Source organism: Sus scrofa, chromosome 14 (assembly GCF_054392235.1).
Source record: "Sus scrofa isolate SSC_HxYL_T2T_F1_AM1 chromosome 14, Sscrofa_HxYL_maternal_Yorkshire_Landrace_v2.0, whole genome shotgun sequence".
Taxonomy (NCBI): domain Eukaryota; kingdom Metazoa; phylum Chordata; class Mammalia; order Artiodactyla; family Suidae; genus Sus; species Sus scrofa.
Genome location: NC_139396.1, coordinates 111,826,729 through 111,845,415, shown reverse-complemented (window position 1 = coordinate 111,845,415; position 18,687 = coordinate 111,826,729). Strand labels below are relative to the sequence as shown.

The following is an 18,687-nucleotide window of genomic DNA, read 5'->3' as shown; positions in this document are numbered from 1 at the left end:
CTGCTGAAATCAGGTCTGCTCAGGAGAAGCAATTCACCCATCATGTACTGAGAACCTGCGGGTGTGTCGGGCCCTGAGGCAGCGCACCATCCCTCCCGGCCTCTGAGGGTCCAGGGAACAGAGTGCCCAGACTTAGCAAATACAAGCAGAAGATGCCCAGTTAAATGTGAACTTCCAATAAACAATGAATACTTTTTTTCTTGTAAGTCCCTGGGAAGGCCCAGGCCTGTGCACATGGCCTGGGCCTTCCTAGGACCCACAGTGGGGGCAGCCATCTCCTGCAAGGTGGGCACCCTGATCTGGGGCTTCCACAGCCCCCTGGAAAGCCCTGCTTTCCTCTCTGCAATTAGAGGGATGTCTGTTGCACTGGGTCCCCTTCCCAGGCCTCTCTGAGGACGTGAGTGTTACCATGGCGAGTGTGTAGGAGAGCAGCTCTGTGGGGTGGATAGTCTGTCTCTGTTTATCACTCCCTCTCCCCCTGCCCCGTCCCCAGCCCACAGCCCCGCAGCCCCAGAACAGCAGCTTCCCCGCTCCCAGTCTCCACCTTGCCTTCCATCTGTGCCTGTTCATTCTTCATACCGCCAGCCTGACGTGCCTATGCCCATGCTGTCCCCTGTTCCTACAAAACACTCCTCACGTCCACAGGGCCCAGTCAGAGCTGCGCTTCCAGTCTTGCTCCAGGGACCCCTCCTTCAGCCAGTGTCATAGGCTGAATTGTGCCTTCCCCCAAACCCAAGCCTGAAGCCCCAGGACCTTAGAATGGACTATATTTGGAGATAACAGATTTAAAGAGGCCATTAGGGTAAAATAAGGACACCGGGATGGGCCCTAATCCAATACAACTTATGTCCTTTTAAGAAGAGGAAATTTGGGAGTTCCCCTTGTGGCTCAGCAGTAATGAACCCAACTAGATCCATGAGGATGCGGGTTCGATCCCTGGCCTCGCTCAGTGGGTTAAGGATCTGGCGTTGCTGTGAGCTGTGGTGTAGGTTGCAGACCTGGAAATCTGGGCATAAACAGGTACAAAGGGACGACCACATGAAGACACAGGGAGATTAGGACACCACATCTGCAAGCCAAGGAGAGAGGCCTCAGAAGAAAACCACCCTGTGGACACGGTCATCTCAGACCTCCAGCCTCTGGGACTGTGAGGGAACTTTCTGTTGTTTGAGCCCCCCTGGCAGTCCCAGCCAATGACTATAGCCAGAACAACATTCCCCAGAGCATAGGAAGTCCCACTCTTTAGCCCTTCCACCTCAGGTCACATTTGTTTGCACAAATATCTTGGCCCCAAGACCCCAGCAACGAGAGCTGACTCTGCCCTCCCCGCCCCCTATTTTCCTTGTGACATGGGGATGCAAAAGGCAGTGCTCAGGAGATGCTTGCTGAAGCAATGAGCCCAAGGCAGCCTTGGGCCAGCAGACCTTTCGGCCCTGGGGTAAATGCTGTGAGTTGTGTTTTGAAACATGACAGCGGGCCTTGGTATTTATGACCCTGCTTGTTGGCCTTCCTGGGGAGGGGTGCTCTCTGCTCTTCAATTTATGGTCCCCCAGTGCAGCCCCAGACTGACTAGGGATTTGCAAATGTGCTGTCTGCTAATAGCTCAGGCAGACAGTACAGAAGGGGGTGTGAGCCTTGGCCCTGGGGTCAGACACGTGCCCTTCTCACCCAGGGAGGGGTGCTCTGGACTCGGCATGCCTCTCCTCCTCAGCTTCCCCTTTGCAAAGACCACGAAGTTGACAGATTGCTGTTTCCTAACCATCCCTCTTACACTAGTTTTGACAGAGTTCCCATCACCTCTGCTGTCTTAATATTTATCTTGACATTGACTTACTGCTTCTTGGAGGCCAGATGACCCAGGCCATAAGACACCAAGCCCATTTCTTTTGCCATCCCCAGGTCTGAGCTAAATTGGGATGGGCGACCTACCAGGGCCCTTTCAGGGCTTGGAAGGATTGGTATTCCCTAGAAATAAAATCTCAGGGAGGGAGTGGAAGCTAAGGAGAGTCGCCACCCCAAATCCCTGTGTACCCACCAGGGCTGGATTTCATTGAGGAGGCAGGTGAATTCCCTTCCAAGGGGAGGAGACATTAGAATGAGGATGATGTCCATGTCCAATGGCTGAACCAAGGGTGACTCGGGCACTAGACGGCACTGCAATTCCTCAGAGGGGCTAACTCCCTACCTGCCAAGTATTTTCAGATGGAGCAAAAAGTCCCATGGCAGCCCAGATGCTCCCAGAATGAGCTGCGACTCAGAATTAGCATGTGAACTGGGACACCTAACCTTGTAAGGACAGGTCCCCTGAAAATTTGCCAAGCTGGGGCCCAGCCAGGACCTAGCATCTGCTGTGGGGAGCAGAGTGTGGACAGGTACCCCAGGTAGGGCATATCCTCCCAGCTGCCCCACCTATGCCTCTGGGGCGCAGCTACTGTGTCCACGTCCCTGGCTCAGCCATGGGAACTGGGCCTCCTGAGGGAGGCCCCCTGACCCTATGATCCTCACAGGGCCGGCAGGACCGCTGGAGGAACCGGATCCTACCGAGGAAGGCTGAAGGGGCTGGGAACTACTCCCAAGGTGGGCTGTGTGTCCTCGAGGCCCTGCTGCCTTTCTAAGTGTGGAGCTGCAAATACCTCAGTGGGAAAGGGTGGCAATTTTCAACTCGAGAGCCCTCTGCATTTGGAAAATAGGTTTTTTTTTTTTTTTTTTTTTTTTTTAATAAAATAACAATACAGTACCTCCCATTAGTAAGCGACCCAATGTTTTTTTCAGTGCAATAAGGTGAGTCATGTGTGATCTCTTGTGATGATGGGCACTTGAGGGTCATGGCTTCCAGCTTGCTGTGCAGCCTCCATGCCCATGCGTATCCATTTTATAGAAGTGCATCCTTGTACAGGGCAAGGCCGGAGGCCATAGCCCTGCAGGGGCGCGGGAGGTGGCGCTCTGGCAGCCAGCGGCCCCCTCCTTGGGGACTTCGCCAAAGGAAGTCTCTGCAGGTTTCCTTTGTGCGCCAAGGTCAGCGTCCACGTGCCTTCCGTCTGCTGCTGCCCCTCAGGGCACACGGCTGCTCAGCCAGTGCTTCCTACCCCTCTGCTGACCAGCAGAATATTCTTCCCTTTTCATCACCAACCAGGAGTTTGGTCTGGTTTCTTGGGAAGAGAAAGAATAGAGACGAGGGTTAGAGCAAGCCTGTGAGGCCTGCTTGTCCCAGCCTGCATGCAGAACACTACAACATGGGTGATGGGGAGGGATGTCCAGGACCAGCAGGCTGCACCTGGTCCCCACCTGAGGGGCAAGGGGCAGCAGAAACACTGGAGAAGTTTTTGATATGGGTGGAACTTTTTTTTTTTTTTTTGGTCTTTTTTAGGGCCCCACTCATGGCATATGGGAGTTCCCAGGCTAGAGGTTGAATCAGAGCTGCAGTTGCCAGCCTACGCCACAGCCACAGCAATGCAGGATCCAAGCCACATCTGCGACCTAGACCTCAGCTTGCAGCAATGCCACATCCTTAACCCACTGAGCAAGGCCAAGAATTGAACCCACATCCTCATGGATACTAGTCAGGTTCTTAACCCACTGAGCCACAACGGGAACTCCACCTCCCAGATATCTTATGAATTCACAGATATTCAAAAGAGTGAGAAAGAAAGCAAGAACGTGCATGTCAAAAACCATTTCCTAGGGCCCTACATGGCCATCTCGGCTGCATGCTGTCCATCCTGGGCCCCCGTACTGAGGGCCAGGCGACCTGAGTAAGAACAGCCAAGGCTCTCCTGAGGTGACCACAGCACCCTCTGCTGGAGGCCTGGAGCAGCCAGGCTGTGCTTACCTGGACACGGCCAGAGCTGTCACTGCAGAGTTGGTCTTGTTGGGCTTCCCCGTCAGAGCGACGCTGACATCCAGCTCTCTGCAAAGGGCAAGATTCTTCTCCCACCTATGACCTGTGAGGAGTGTGCAAGGGGATAGTTAAAAGATCCAAGTGGTTTCACACACATGCATGTGTATGTCCACACGCAGGGCAGCAAACACATACACACATATTTATATTTGTGGTCAGCAAGTTGTTAAATTGAGGGGGAAAATATATTTAATCTTGGCCTGTGCTGTTGCAAAAAGGACCGTCCCAATTTAATTTGCAGGCTGTGATAGTTACATGTGCTGACGTGCTGCGGTATCCATTGTGTACCAAATTGGATTTGTGTATTATTGCTTTCTAAATTGCATGCCTAGTTCAGCAAAATTGTTCATCAGTGTTTACTGGCTTTATGCTTAATAAGATGCCCCACAATACCTTGCTGCCAGGATGTAATGCAGCCCGTAATTGCCTAGTAAAAATAAATTACATAAAGTCGGCATTATCAACTTACCTAAATCCTCTCACGCCACAGTCAATAATTAAATGCTGAGAACTTTTTTTTTTCAAAAAATATAACTTAATGATTGTTACTTCACTCATTTTAATGACTGTATTTGGGGACAGACAGTAATTCCTTCGTGGAGGGTGAGGTGGAGAGACATTAGCTGGGTACATCGCTGCAAAGTCACTTGGGTGGAGTCGGGCAGAACTGACACAGCTCCCCAGCTGTCCCCGGGAGGCAGACAGGTCTGTGCATCAGGAAATGCATGCGCATTTTGCGTTTGTGCAAAAGGCCCCAAATCAAGCTTTTCCCAAGCCCCTTTTATGCACCAGATTGAGCCCAAATCTGTGGAGTGATTCCTAAAATAAACTGAACTCAACTGGCTTGGTCCTTGCTGCAAATGACAAACAAATGAGTTCCAGACAGAAATTACATAAATGCAGTATTCTTAATGTCCTCAAAGAACTCCTTTCTTGCCTTTAAGGCATTTGAGGGGTGCAGCAATACACACACCGGGAGACGTGTCCAAATACCGTGTGTCAGGCCCAGTACTGGTCCCTTTCCAACAAAACAGGTTTAAGCAATATCATGAGAACAACACGCTCTCCAGGGCCTTAGGTTTGTAAATGTGCACATGAATTTACTAACTCTAAGCTGTGGCCCAGCCTGATTTTTATGAACACATCTGTGCCCTCGTGTCATTTCATCCAAATCCTCCCTTGAACTGTAACCACAACTCTGGCAGTTACTTTGGTTTGACAGTGGTGACCTCAGACAGATCAGGACAAACAGCAGGGGATAGATGCGGGCCGGAGGCTCCTATTGGCCTGACACCATCTTGTCAGACCCCGAATGTCATCGGCCGATGTGTTAGGGGAGAAGTTCTCCTAGAAGTCTGAGAAAACGATTTTAATGACCTGCATTTTGTTGAGTAGATTCTTGTTCATGTCCATTATCTTTCTTTCATCAGCTTCCCACAAGTTAGAATGTACAGGCAGTACCTCTATTGACAGAGAGGGGACCTGAGGGCCAAAGAAGTTGCTGGAGACAGAGTTGGGTCTAGAGCCTTCTTTCCTGATTTTCATCTTGCTTCTCATCTCACTAGACTCCATATCCAATAACTATAACTGTGTTGATCCTGAGGAGAAACCCATGAATGCATAGGTACTTCCATGACCACCAGAATGGCTCTTTGTCCATCTGTCCCTCCATCCATCCACCCACCCAGGCAGCCATCATTCTTGCTCAGATGTCCACTTGTTGATGGTGAGCTGAGCTCATGCCTTTAGCATAGTGGACCTTGGTAGCTTCAGAAGTGGGCAGCTGAGCCCAAGGTCAAAATGGCATGCTCTCATGTGCCTGTGCCACAGAATGGCTCCCGAAGCAGGCTGGAGAGTAAGAACCCTGTGTTGGCTCTCCTCCTAGTGGGCGGGGTGGGAGAAGGCCTTTGGTCCCTGTTCTCAAAGAGTTGTGAGCTCCTTGGAATGCACAGTCTTCACACCCTTCTTTTCACAGGGCAGTAGGCAGATTTCTTGTGGTCCCAAAGGATCCTAGAGATCCTGGGACCAGTGAACTGAATCCACAGTGGTTGTAAACTCTTGTAAAGTCACCACTCTGAGTCAGCCCAGACTGTCGACAAGGGCTTCCAGACGGTGTAATCTTGAAGGACAGGATTCCCATGTGGAGCCTAGAAGCCCGCAGAGGCTGAGCAAATACATAGGCTTGTGTGAATAAAGAATCCATGAGTCAGTGACGAGATGAGCTGAGGAGGTATGGACTACGTTTTAGAAATGAACTAACTAAAAATGACTACTCTCTTTAGAAGGCAGCCCTCCTCGTCCTTCTAGAAAAATTCTCTCTTGTGGAGGATTACCGGTCCTGGGATGCAGAGCAAACCAGAAGGACCTGTGATAACAGAATTCTCATGTCTTGATAACATGCTTTCTTTTCCTTTAATCATGGGTACCAAGAAAGACGTCTCAGTTCTGGGTCAGACCCTTTGATGAAGACAGAGCTGGGAAAGGTTGGCTGCACTGGAGGAGGTGATGGGTTGAAATCAGGACTCGGATCTAAATGTTCAATGAGCCTCTTGGACGCTGCTGATGCAGGTGCCCCCCAGACCCACTTCAGGGAACTTGCCATGGAGAGTTGAGTGTGTGAGTCAGGCTCACCAGGACAGACTGGGGCCTAAGGAATGACTTCCCCTCCCGGGGAACACAGCAGGGCCCTCCCCATTCCTGTCTGCAGGCTGGCAGTCCAGGCCAACAGCCAGCCAGCTGGACCTGGGCCCTGGGCTAGGGAGTGTGGTATTCAAGGGTCACCAGGCAGATGGAGAGTGTCAGACCAAGCCCTGCTAGGTGTCTCCCCTTCCTGAAGCTCAGGAGCCCCTGACCACCACCCCGTGTTCACACATCCCAGGAACATCCCAGAGCTCCCTGGTCCCTGCAAGGCTGATCCCTGAGGTCAGGACTTGATGGTGCTCCTCTACACAGCTTTATACTCCACCAGGAAACTGTGTCCTGTCCCCTCAACATCCCAAGAGGCTCAATGGCTTCCCTGGGCTCTGCAGGCCTAGGTGGAGCTGCAATCCCTGGCCCGAGCAGGGAAGAGGGGAGGGAGGGCTGGGCAAGGCCAGGGCAGTTACCTCTGGGGCTTGGAGGGAGAGCCCAGGGCTCCTCTGGTGCTGCCTGCCTGGGAACAGACATCTTCACATCCTCAGTCTTCCAGATCTGTCCAGAAAAGAGAACATGCCATAGGCTGGGGAAATGAGCCTGTCTGTAGGCTAGGGCCCCAACCATTCTGCCACACCTGGGGGACCCTGAGGGAAGAGGGCCATGGCCCTGTTCACTTCTGATGTTGATCTTCTCTCTGGAAAAAGCCTACTCAGCCTGCAGTTTCCCTGCACAGAGGCTGGGCAGAACACAACTGCAGATGGGACAAGTACTCCCTACCTTGGGTCACAGGGCAGATCCCCTCAGCTCCTGACCTGCAGGGACCAGACTCAGCAGCCAGCTTATTAGCATATTACTGAGCTAGTGCCTTCTTGTCTCTCTGCCACCAATCTCAGAGGCCTCCCTAACCACTGGCTGGCCTCTGGCCCTCAGGCTGACCGCAGGTGGCATCTCACTTGCTAAGCCTGGACTTTCTGTCCCTGCAGGACAGTGAGCAGCCTGCATTACAAACTGCTGTGAGCGCCACAGCGGGTGTAGCCCAGTGCTGGGCTGTTCCGGGAGCTCGGTTACTGCACTGAGTGGAAGAGCACCGAGCGCCTGCAATACTCTCGCTCATGCTCTGGGGGCCCCACGGGAGAAAGGCAGCTGTGGCTCAGCCCACCTGGTTCTCCTGACTGCCCCACAATGCAGCTCACCACCCACCCTGCCTGGACCTCTGTGACCCGAGACACCCTGCTCTCTGCAGAGACCCAATCCCCCACAGCCCACAGATGGGGCCCGTAAGGGAACTTCTGGAGGGGGAGCTCTCCTCTCTCCTGTCCATGCACGCTGGCCCCTCCCCCCACCTGGCCTTCTCCATATGCCCTGGCTTCTCCTCATTCGCAGGGCTCTGCTGAAATGCCACCTCCTCTGCTGTCTCTCTGCTGGAAATAAATCCTGCTCCCCTGGGGCCCCTGCCATGCTATTCGTTCTGCTTCCTGAAGCGGCCTCTAGGTGATTTTTCTGAGACTTTGAGCGTGCAGGCTCCAGGAGGACAAGGCTACTTTTTAGCCGTGTTGGTGCACAGTGAGCTTTCACCAGTGCCTGTAAAATTCAAAGGGCATTTTCTTGAATACTTTATGGTGTTCAACTGACATTTCCTTTCAGACACTGAGGGATGCAAGTGAGTTTTTTTGAGTAAGCCTCTTAATTATTCCTTCTCTTATTTATTCCTTTATCCTTCCTGTCAGTCTCAGAAAAATCACCTCTATTTTGTTCTACCCATGCTATTCCTCCCAAATCAATGCTTCTCTCTCTTGTCTTGTTCCTGATGATCGCTCTGCATGGCTCTCCTGGGAGGAGCCCTGGCACGCGTTGATTATCCCAGTCTTAGCATCAACCACACACATGTATTTTCTGTTTGTCTTCTCTCCTAGACTATGAGCATCTTGAGGACAAGGGCCTGTTTATCATTCATCTGTGTACCCTGTGGCTTGTATGAAGTGCTTGGTTCAGAGCCAGAGTTCAGTGAGTGTTAGGTAGATGGATGGATGGATAGTTGAAGGGACAAATAGGTGGGTGGATGGCTGGATGGAAGAATATACTGATGGGAGAATGAAAGGATGGTTGGATGAATGGAATAGTGTATGGATGAATGAGTAGGTAAGGGGATAAACAGATGGACGGGTGGATGGATTAGTGGCTGGAAGGATGGTTGGATGGATGGACCAGTGGGTGAATGGATGAATGAATAGCCCGAATGCCTCTTTTTAGTACTAGACTGTGTTCTTATGCATTTGACCACTCAGCTTTCCTATCTTGTGATAATAAGTGTTTATTTCATGGTATGAGTTTACACGTGTATAACATTTTTTCATAATTCTATGTACTATGTGATTTTATTTATTTACGTTTTGCCTGGAAAGAGCCTTGCCTTGACCCTCACTTGCCGTGGGGACCTTCTCTGAAGTGGTCTTGAAGGTAGCCCGCAGATTTGATCCTTAGAGGAAATGGGTAGATGCAGATGAACACATTTCTTGTACCATGTTCTCATTCTGCCCAAGACACACCTACCCGGACCATGCCATCTTGACTCCCAGTGACGATCACATGGTTTGTGTCCCATGCTGGCCCCTCCATCACGCAGCAGCAGGTTATGGCTCCTTCTGGGCCCCAGGCCGTGGTAATGCTGGCCAGGGGTTGTCCATTGACATTCCACAGGGACAAGTGGGCTCCCGCACAGGAAACAATGGTGCCCTGCGATGAGAGTGGGCTTCACTTCCAGCTGCCATCACTGCCTGCCCATATGCCCAGCTGCCCAGTTTGTACACCCAGGCTCCCCCAACCAGCCATCTTCTGAGGACTAACCCAGATCCCGAAGACACCCACTTCCTCCCAGCTGACTCATGGGTCTGCTATGTCTTCACACACCTGTGCGTTTCTGGTTCCTTCACACTGCAAGCGGGTGTTTGGCTACTGCTTTCTCCAGCACAAACCGATGGGCTCACTCACCCTTTGGGGTCCTCCTGACACCCTCCCCCTGCAGCATACTGACTAGCATAGAAGACCCAGCCTAGACACCACCACCCCTGGCTCTGGACAGAGGGTCTACACCTGGCTGGACAGCTTTGGATGACACCTGGCAGAAGTCAGGGTTCAGAAGTTTTAATGACTACGTGGCTCTTAAAATCAGGCTCTTAAAATCAAGGTCCCTCTGGAGGGCATTTCTGGGGAGAAATATTCCCACTGCATCTCCTGAAATGTTTGTGTCCAGAGTGCATATTCCTCAAGTCTTTTCTATTTTGTGTCTAATAGAGCAGTGGTCACTGTCACCAAGGACCTCAGGAGCCATCGGGGGCCATGCCTTTGAACCTTGCCCTAACCACAAAGGGATGTAGGGAGCTCCATGCTCCTCCCTGGGCTGGGCTCCATCATGCCCCTTCCTGAGGCTGGAGACCATGTCTGACACATCTCTACCCAGCACCCATCACTGGGCCCGGCAGGCTCTTAGTGAACTCAACCAGCTCCAGGACAAGCCGGGTTAAACATATTGTGATCCCAAATATCCGTCTTCTCCGAGGCCTGGGGACATAATTCTTTATGAATTTTATTTTCTCCCAGATCAGGGCTTGGTGCTTTCCCCAGGACATCCTCCCACTCATCCATTCACCCACTGTCCATTCTTCTACCCATCTACACGCGCATTCATCTCTCCATCTGCCTGTCTATCCATTCATCCATCCATGTGCCCAATATTCATCCTGGATTCAAGCCTACTTAGAGCACCATCTTCAGCCAAAGTTAGCACCAGGAGCCTCCTTCATCATCCCTTCCTCCTCCTATGATAGCCCTGCTCAGTCTGCCATGCTCTAAGCCCCTGGGGTCTTTCATCAGCAGATACAGAGCCTCTACATCCTCAGAAAACCTCATACCCTGTTATAGGGATTCCAGTGTAGAATAAGCACTACACTGATATACATATACATAAGCATATACATATACAATTCTCTCTCTCTCTCTCACACACACACACACACACACACACACATACATGCACGTTCCTGACAGGCTTATCTTTCCTAGCCGGCATGGAGGGACAAGCAGAGCACTTCCCACCTTGGATTTCAGAGACATCTGCTGAGTCACCACTGATTTTCAACTGGCTGAATTAGTCAGTCAAGCCCAGAAGTTCCCTCACCCAAGCCAACTTCCTGCCCCAACTCCCTGATGCCCATGTCAGAGTCTCCCACCACCCTTCCGCCCCGAGGGAAAAAAATAAAGAAGCACAAGTAAAATAGAGACGCAGATGCTGCACTTGTGGACGGCCCCACTCTGCCTGCGGAGAGAACGCCTCTCAGCACTCTGGGGCAGTCTTCACCCCTGGTGACCTGTCCACCACGCAGATGAACAGACATTCGAGGACACAGATGTTGAAAGGAGGGGTCTTACCGAGATGTCACTGATGGCAATGGCCGATACGCCCTCCCTGTGGGCAGGCAGGCGGGACACGTGGGTAAGGCGGTCCAGGTCCCACAGAATGCAGGTGCGGTCTTGGGAGCCACTCACCAGGAGGTTGAAGGGGACTGAGGCTGCCAGGCATGTGACAGCCTGCGTGTGTCCATACAAGGCCTAGGGACAGGAGATGGAAGCACAGGTCGTGAGATGGACCTTCCAGCAACCTGGGGACATAGTCTGCCCTCCCTTTTACTGTGGGGCCCAGATCAGGAAATAGAGATTCTGAGTGACTCCAAACTCTGTGGGGTGTGTGTGTGTGTATGAGTTCATGCGTGTGCACGCGTGCTCATGGGTCCCTGGCTGGCCTCTCAGCACCATCCCTTTCTAGGGTTGGGCCCAGCTGGGGAAAATCAATAGTCCTGTTACCACACCCAAGCAGAGACACCAGGCATAGCATCCCTATGTTCTGTACCCCCCCCCACCCCCCAGTGTTGTCTTGCATCTGAGGTAGCACGTAGCGCTATTAACATGCAAGAGCACTGATCTGTAATGTGTGGTGTCCCGACCAGCAGCACTCATCTGGGAACTTGTCAGAAACATAAATTCTTGGACCCCACACAGACCCATGGAGTCAGAAATTCTGGGGGTGGGGCCCCAAAACCTGGGTTTTCATAAGCAGTCCAGGGAATTTTCAGGCATGTTCAAGTTTGGGACTCACACTAAGGGAACCTCAGAAACACGTGTGGCCCTGGAAATGAAACTGGGAAGAAGACAGGGAGATCAGATCATAGGGGAAAAGATGTGACTTTTCAAGGCTGAAGGATCCGGGTTCATATCCAGTCTGGCTACCTGGCAGTGGGTGCCCTGGGGCCACAGTCTTGGCCCTCAGGTTGGCCTGTGTGGGGTCTGGCTTGGGTTGTGTATGGTTATATGTCCAGATCTGGCTGGTGTCCTTGCTCCTGAGGAACACGTTCCCGAGGGACTGTGGAGGCCTGCCCGGCCCACTGCTGCTGGCAGCGATGTGGTTTCCATCACAGCCATCCCAGGGGCTGCCGGGTAAGCCTGGTCTGACAGCTGTCATGCACACACGCGCCTGCTTTCCGAAATCTGCCATCAGCCTGAGAAGTATGGAGGCAGCATTCTTATAAAACATGACCACGCTGCCTCCTCTAGTGGCAAACCTCCACCCTTAGGACCATCCACTGCTCACTTATTTGGGTCCTTGAGGCTGAGCATCATTTTTGAAAGCTGTCACTTTGCCTGGTCACAGCAATTAAAAGTTCTGCTACAGATTCTCATTTGTGTTCCATGGATCCTAAAGTGGCACCAACCAGACTGTGCTGGTAAGGTTCTAGATGTGACCCACGGCAGAAGGCTGGGGTCATCTTAGGAGGTGGAAAGTGTGTAAATGAAGAGAGGGAAGCAAAGGCTTTGACAGGAGCTTTCTGGCGGACTTCCCAGAATGAATTGCATCTGATGGTTAAGTTCAGGACAACTCCAAACAGAGCAGGCCAGAGGACCCAGGCAGAAGGGCCGGGGATCCCGAGTCAGAGGCTGTGAGCCCATCACCTATTCACACTATCAAGGATGGGAGGCAGAGCCAGGCTGCTGCTCTCTGTGGGGAAAACTGAGAGGATCAGCCTGCAGGCAAGGTCACTGCCTACTGCCCACTGCCCAAGGTTCTTGCCTCCCACCAGCCCAGAAACTGAAGCACCATGAGGCAGCCAGCACCACCTGCCATTTGGAAAGTCCTAGGGAAAAAAATGAAGGACAGGAATTTTAAATGTTCTTCATTGGCTCTTTTGTTTTCTCAGAATAATACTTCTCTCCATGGCCAATTAAAATAACTCCACTCTACCACCTAATATCTAAGTAGCAAAAAAAAATAATAATAATAATTAGGAGTTCCCATTGTGATTCAGCAGAAACGAATCTGACTAGGATCCATGAGGATGCAGGTTTGATCCCTGGCCTTGCTCAGTGGCTTAAGGAGCTGGTGTTGCTGCGGCTATGGTGTAGGCCAGTGGCTACAGCTCCAGTTTGACCCCTAACCTGTGAACGTCCATATGCCTCAGGGTACAGCGTTAAAAAGACAAAAAAATAAAAATAAATAAATAAATAAAATAAAAGCTTCTGAAAATGAACGTTTCCACAGAAAAGAAAATCATAGACTTGGAGAATAGACTTGTGGCTGCCCGGGGGGAGAGGGAGAGGGAGGTAGTGGGAGGGATTGGGAGCTTGGGGTTAACAGATGCAAACTATTGCTCTTGGAATGGATTTACAATGAGATCCTACTGTGTAGCATTGAGAACTATGTCTAGATACTTACATCGCAGCACAACAATGGGAGGAAAAATTATGTATGCATGTATGTGTAACTTGGTCCCCATGCTGTACAGTGGGAAAAAAAAACTGAAAATAATTCCCCATACTAGATATGTTGTGGTGAGATGGGTACCCCTTATTAACTGTGGTGGGTGGCATAGTAAAGCCACAGAACCATTACAGAAAGCATTATGTCATTGCTCTGTAATTCTACTTGTTGAAATTTATTATAAGGGAACAATTAATCAGAAGCAACCAGCAATCCATATGTTTTCTGCAGCACCATTTAAAATAGTTAAAACTTGGAAGCAATGTAATTGTCTGGTTTTAAAAGAAATGGTTTATTAAACTGTTGTGCACTGAGATAAAACAATTGAAATGTAATTTTATGGAAATGAAATAATACGGAACAACTGAAATGTAAATTATAGAGACTCTGCACCAGACCGGACCTGACCAGACCAAACCAGACCAGACTGGAACAGACTGGATCAGACCAGACCCGACTGGATATGACCGGATCAGACCGGACCAGACTGGACACAATCAGATCAGACCGGACCCGACCGGACCCAACTGGACCCAACCGGATCAGACCGGACCAAACCAGACTCGACTAGATCGGACCGGAACAGACCAGACACAACCTGACTGGACCAGACCCAACCGGATTAGACCAGACACAACTGGATCAGACCAGACCAGACCGGAAACAACTGGATCAGACCAGATTAGACCAAACACAACCGGATCAGACTGGACCAGACCGGACACAACCGGATCAGACTGGACGAGACCAGACCAGACCAGACACAACCAGATCAGACTGGATCAGGCAGGACCAGACTGGGCACAATCAGACCTGACCGGATTAGAGCAGACCAGACCAGACCGGACCCGACTGGATCAGACCAGACCAGACCACACTAGACTGGACCCAACCGGACCAGATTGCACCAGACTGGAATTGATTGGACCAGACCAGACATGACCGGATCAGACCGGAACAGACTGGACCAGACTTGATCAGACTGGACCGAACCAGACCTGTTCCAATCAGACTGGACCAGACTGGACCCGACTGGACCTGACGGATCAGACTGGACCAGACTGCACCAGACTGGACCCGACCGGACCTGACCAGACACAACCGAACCAGACCGGATCAGACTGGACCTGACCAGGTCAGACTGGATGTGACTGGGTCAGACCGGACCTGACTGGATCAGACCGGACCAGACTGGATCCACCAGATCCGACAGGACCAGACCCCCAAAATCAAATACCTGGGAATACACCTGACCAAGGAGGTGAAAGACTTCTATTCTAAGAACTATATAATATCAATCAATGAAATTAAAGATACAAAGAAATGGAAAGATATTCCATACTCATGGGTCAGAAAAATTAATATTGTAAAAATGCCATACTACCCAAAGCAATCTACAGATTCAATGCAATCCCTATCAAATTACCCATGACATTTTTCACAGAACTAGAACAAACAATCCAAAAATTTATATAGAACCACAAAAGACTCAGAACTGCCAAAGAAATTCTGAGGAACAATTGATTTGGAGGCAGAAGGCATCACTCTCCCAGACTTCAGGCAATATTACAAAGCCACGGTCATCAAGACACTATGGTACTGGTACCAAAACAGACCCAATGGAACAGAATAGAGAACCCAGAAAGAAACCCAGACACCTATGGTCAATTAATCTTTGACAAAGGAGGCAAGAACACAGAATGGGAAAAAGACAGTCTTTTCAGCAAGAATTGCTGGGAAACCTCGACAGCAGCATGCAAATCAATGAAACTAGAACACATCCTCACACCATGCATGAAAATAAACTCAAAATGGCTTAAAGACTTATATATAAGACAGAACACCATTAAACTCTTGGAAGAGAACATAGGCAAAACATTCTCTGACATCAAACTTACAAATGTTTTCTCAGGTCAGTCTCCCAAAGCAACAGAAATCAAAGCAAAAATAAACCAATGGGACCTAACTGACAAGCTTTTGCACAGCAAAGGAAACAAAAAAGACAACTTACAGAATGGGAGAAAATAGTTTCAAATGATGCAACTGACAAGGGCTTAAATCTCTAAAATATGCAAACAACTTATACAGCTCAACAGCAAAAAAGCCAACAACCCAATGGAAAAATGGGCAAAAGATCTGAATAAACATTTCTCCAAAGAAGATATACAGATGGCTAACAAGCACATGAAGAAATGCTCAACACCACTGATTATTAGAGAAATGCAAATCAAAACTACCATGAGATACCACCTCACACCCGTTGGAATGGCCATCATTAATGAGTCCACAAATGCTGGAGTGGGCGTGGAGAAAAGAGAACCCTCTTGCACTGTTGGTGGGAATGTAAGTTAATACAACCACTATGGAAAGCAGTATGGAGATACTTTAGAAAACTATACATAGAGCTACCATATGACCCAGCAATCCCACTCTTGGGCATATATCTGGACAAAAGTTTCCTTGAAAAAGATACATGCACCCGCATGCTCATTGCAGCACTATTCACAGTAGCCAAGACATGGAAACAGCCCAAATGTCCATCAACAGATGAATGGATTAAGACAATGTGGTATGGAATACTACTCAGCCATAAAAAGAACAAAATCATGCCATTTGCAGCAACATGGATGGAACTAGGGACCCTCAAACTGAGTGAAATAAGTCAGAAAGAGAAAAACAAATACCATATGATATCGCTTATATCTACAATCTAATATACAGCACAGAGAACCTTTCCACAGAGAAGAAAATCATGGACTTGGAGAATAGCCTTGTGGTTGCCTAAGGGGAGGGGGAGGGAGTGGGATGGATGGGAAACTTGGGATTAATAGATGCAGACTATTGCCTTTGGAATTGATAGGCAATGAGATCCTGCTGTGTAGCGCTGGAAACTATGTCTGGTAACTTGTGGTGGAGCATGATAATGTGAGAAAAAAGAATCTATACATGTATGTATAACCGAGTCACCATACTGTACAGTAGAAAGCTGAAAGAACACTGTAAACCAGCTATAATGAAAAAATTTTTTTAAATTAAAATTAAAAAAATAAATTATAGAGACCGCAGAAAAGTGGAAACAATTTGATAGGATGGGTGAAAATAGAATCAACATATCTACACAATGATCAGAATGGCATAAATATGCATAACTGGAGATGGGAAGAGGCAACAATGAGAACTTTTATAAGGATTATAGAGACCTGTTTGAAGTGAATTTGAAATTTGACTGTAAAATTGTAGTATCTTCAAAAATAACACGCTTTTAAAAAACTGTTAATGACGCTATTTAGTGATGAATTCTCTGTCTACATGTCAGGGACAGACTCCCCTCTCTGAGCCGCTGCTGGTCTGGGAGATACCCAAGGCCATGCCAGTCTCAGAAAGTAAATGCTGAATGTTTTATTTCGCTTAGGAAATAAGAGCATGTGGGAATTCCCCGTACCTTTTCCTCTTGATTTAGGACTAGGAGGGGATGATAAATTACATTTTATGCTATCAATACCAGGGCTTTTACGGTGCATCTTCACCGCTAAACTGGACCTTGGAGCAGCGAGGGGGGAGGGGTCGCTTCCCCAGGTCGGCAAGGCAGCTCTGGGGTTGGGCTGCTCTCCCGCTGTCCTGGGAGTGATGCCTGGGAGAAAGGGCTCCTTCCTGCTTATAATCATAACGCACAGTCTCTCCACTTAGGTCAGGAAGGTGAAGACCAAAAAGACAGGGGCTCCAAGGCCAGCTAGGGAGAGCCCCCCCTCCCCCCAGAGGTTGGTGAAGGCAGCCTGCCCTTGACCTGCACAACTGGCTCTCAGCAGGTGCCACTTCCTCTCCAGGACTGACCAGCTCCCTCAGTACTGACCACGCCTTCCTTCACCCCACGTTTACTGAGCATCCGCCATGTAGCACGCATGTGCTGCGGGTGGCACCCAGGGGCCAGGGCAGGCTCTGGGGAGACCTGAGTGACTAGGAAAGCACCTAGAAAAACCCAGAATCAGTTCCAGTGAAACACGTCCAGCTGAGGAAATCTGCTCAGTGGTGATCCTTGTATGATTAACATTTTTTTTTTTTTTTTTGTTACTCTGGGGCTATGTGGATCACTAAAACACACATGTGAAATGGACTGCATTTTGGAGCTGGAAGTGTGTCCTAGCAATATTCTCCAGCAAGTTCAAGTGTACACAGGGGAAAGCACAAGGTTTAAAGTTAGATAAGCCTAGATTAAAATGCAAACCGACCTTTCTGAGCCTCAGTTGTCTCTTCAGACAATGAGAATAACAGTACCTGCTTTCCAAGATTACCATTCACGTGCAGGGTCTTAAGTAAGCAGTCAGTACCTCTCTGCTTATTCCTGGAGGCAGCCGTGGTTTGTGAGGTAGGACCAGAATGAGTTTTCTGCCTCCTAGTTTCCTCACTTGGCTTCCCCCACGGCCACCCCTGTTCTGAGATGGTCTTTTATGCTCTGACTCTATGATCTTGGACAAATCACTAAATCTCTTCGCACCTGAATTTTCACCAAAGAAGTAGAGGTTGTTAAGGAGGTAAAATGAGATTATTCCCATAAAAGTGCCCATGAAAAATGCTCAGAAACGTCCCCTAAAGCAAAAATCAAAAAAGTCCAGATTTCGCTGGCCCTGATGTATAAGCTACCTCTCTCACTGGGGTGTGGTCTCCAGGGTAGCTCCGGTCCGATGGGCTTAAATCCACCCAAGGGCATGAAACGGTGCCCTTTAAAGATACAGAGCCCTGTGCTGCCTGCAGTGCCTTACTGGGTTCTTTGCTCCCCAGGGAGGCAGGGCTTTAGGTGCTTAGGGAGTTGGCACATGCTAGGGCACTACACCTGCCCAAGGAGGCACCACACCTGCGGAGGCACAGTACCTGTTTGAGCCGCAGGCCTGTGGGGCGGCCTTTGGCTATGCTGAGCTCCCACACGCATACCACAGCGCTGGCCCCGGAGGTGATGATCACGGTGGGGGATGGGCACACGGCACACAGACAGCGGCCCCAGGGGGCCAAGTTCTCGAAGGTCATCAGGATCTGTGGGAGACAGAGGAGTGGGATGAGCACCCATGCCAGGGCTGGCAGAGGGCGGGGAGCTGGGACAGGGTGACAGAGGGTACAGGCAGGCCTGGATGTTCCCGCTGGCCTGCCTGTGGGCTCTGGGAACCCAGAGATGTCACTTGTTCAAGATAAGCCCTGGTGACAAAATCCAGGCCATCTAGGCCTGTCCCCAAAGAGCTCATAACTACCCAAGGAGCAGGGGAGGACAGACAAGCCAGCAAGAGGTTATGGGGACACAGCGGAGATGTTCTGTGAAGATGAGGAAGTCAGAGCCAGCTTTCAGGAAGGGGTGACATCTGGG

General features: G+C 50.0%; 2 protein-coding genes across 22 annotated transcripts in view; one reads left to right on the top strand and one right to left on the bottom strand.

Annotated features, from left to right (window-relative positions):
• Window positions 1-18,687, top strand: part of VSTM4 (V-set and transmembrane domain containing 4) — a 163,326-nt gene that overhangs the window by 104,262 nt on the left and 40,377 nt on the right. The gene's annotated exons all lie outside the window — the stretch shown is intronic.
• The window catches only part of WDFY4 (WDFY family member 4), a 289,400-nt gene continuing 273,387 nt past the window's right edge, over window positions 2,675-18,687 (bottom strand). For all 17 annotated transcript variants that reach the window (XM_084996485.1, XM_084996486.1, XM_084996478.1 and 14 more), the window contains 6 exons: window positions 18,204-18,362; window positions 10,958-11,137; window positions 9,083-9,265; window positions 7,003-7,087; window positions 3,830-3,941; window positions 2,675-3,149 (listed from right to left, as the gene is read on the bottom strand). In XM_084996485.1, the coding sequence (XP_084852611.1) occupies window positions 3,083-3,149; window positions 3,830-3,941; window positions 7,003-7,087; window positions 9,083-9,265; window positions 10,958-11,137; window positions 18,204-18,362 (786 nt within the window). In that variant the 3' untranslated portion in view covers window positions 2,675-3,082. The remainder of the gene's footprint in view (window positions 3,150-3,829; window positions 3,942-7,002; window positions 7,088-9,082; window positions 9,266-10,957; window positions 11,138-18,203; window positions 18,363-18,687) is intronic.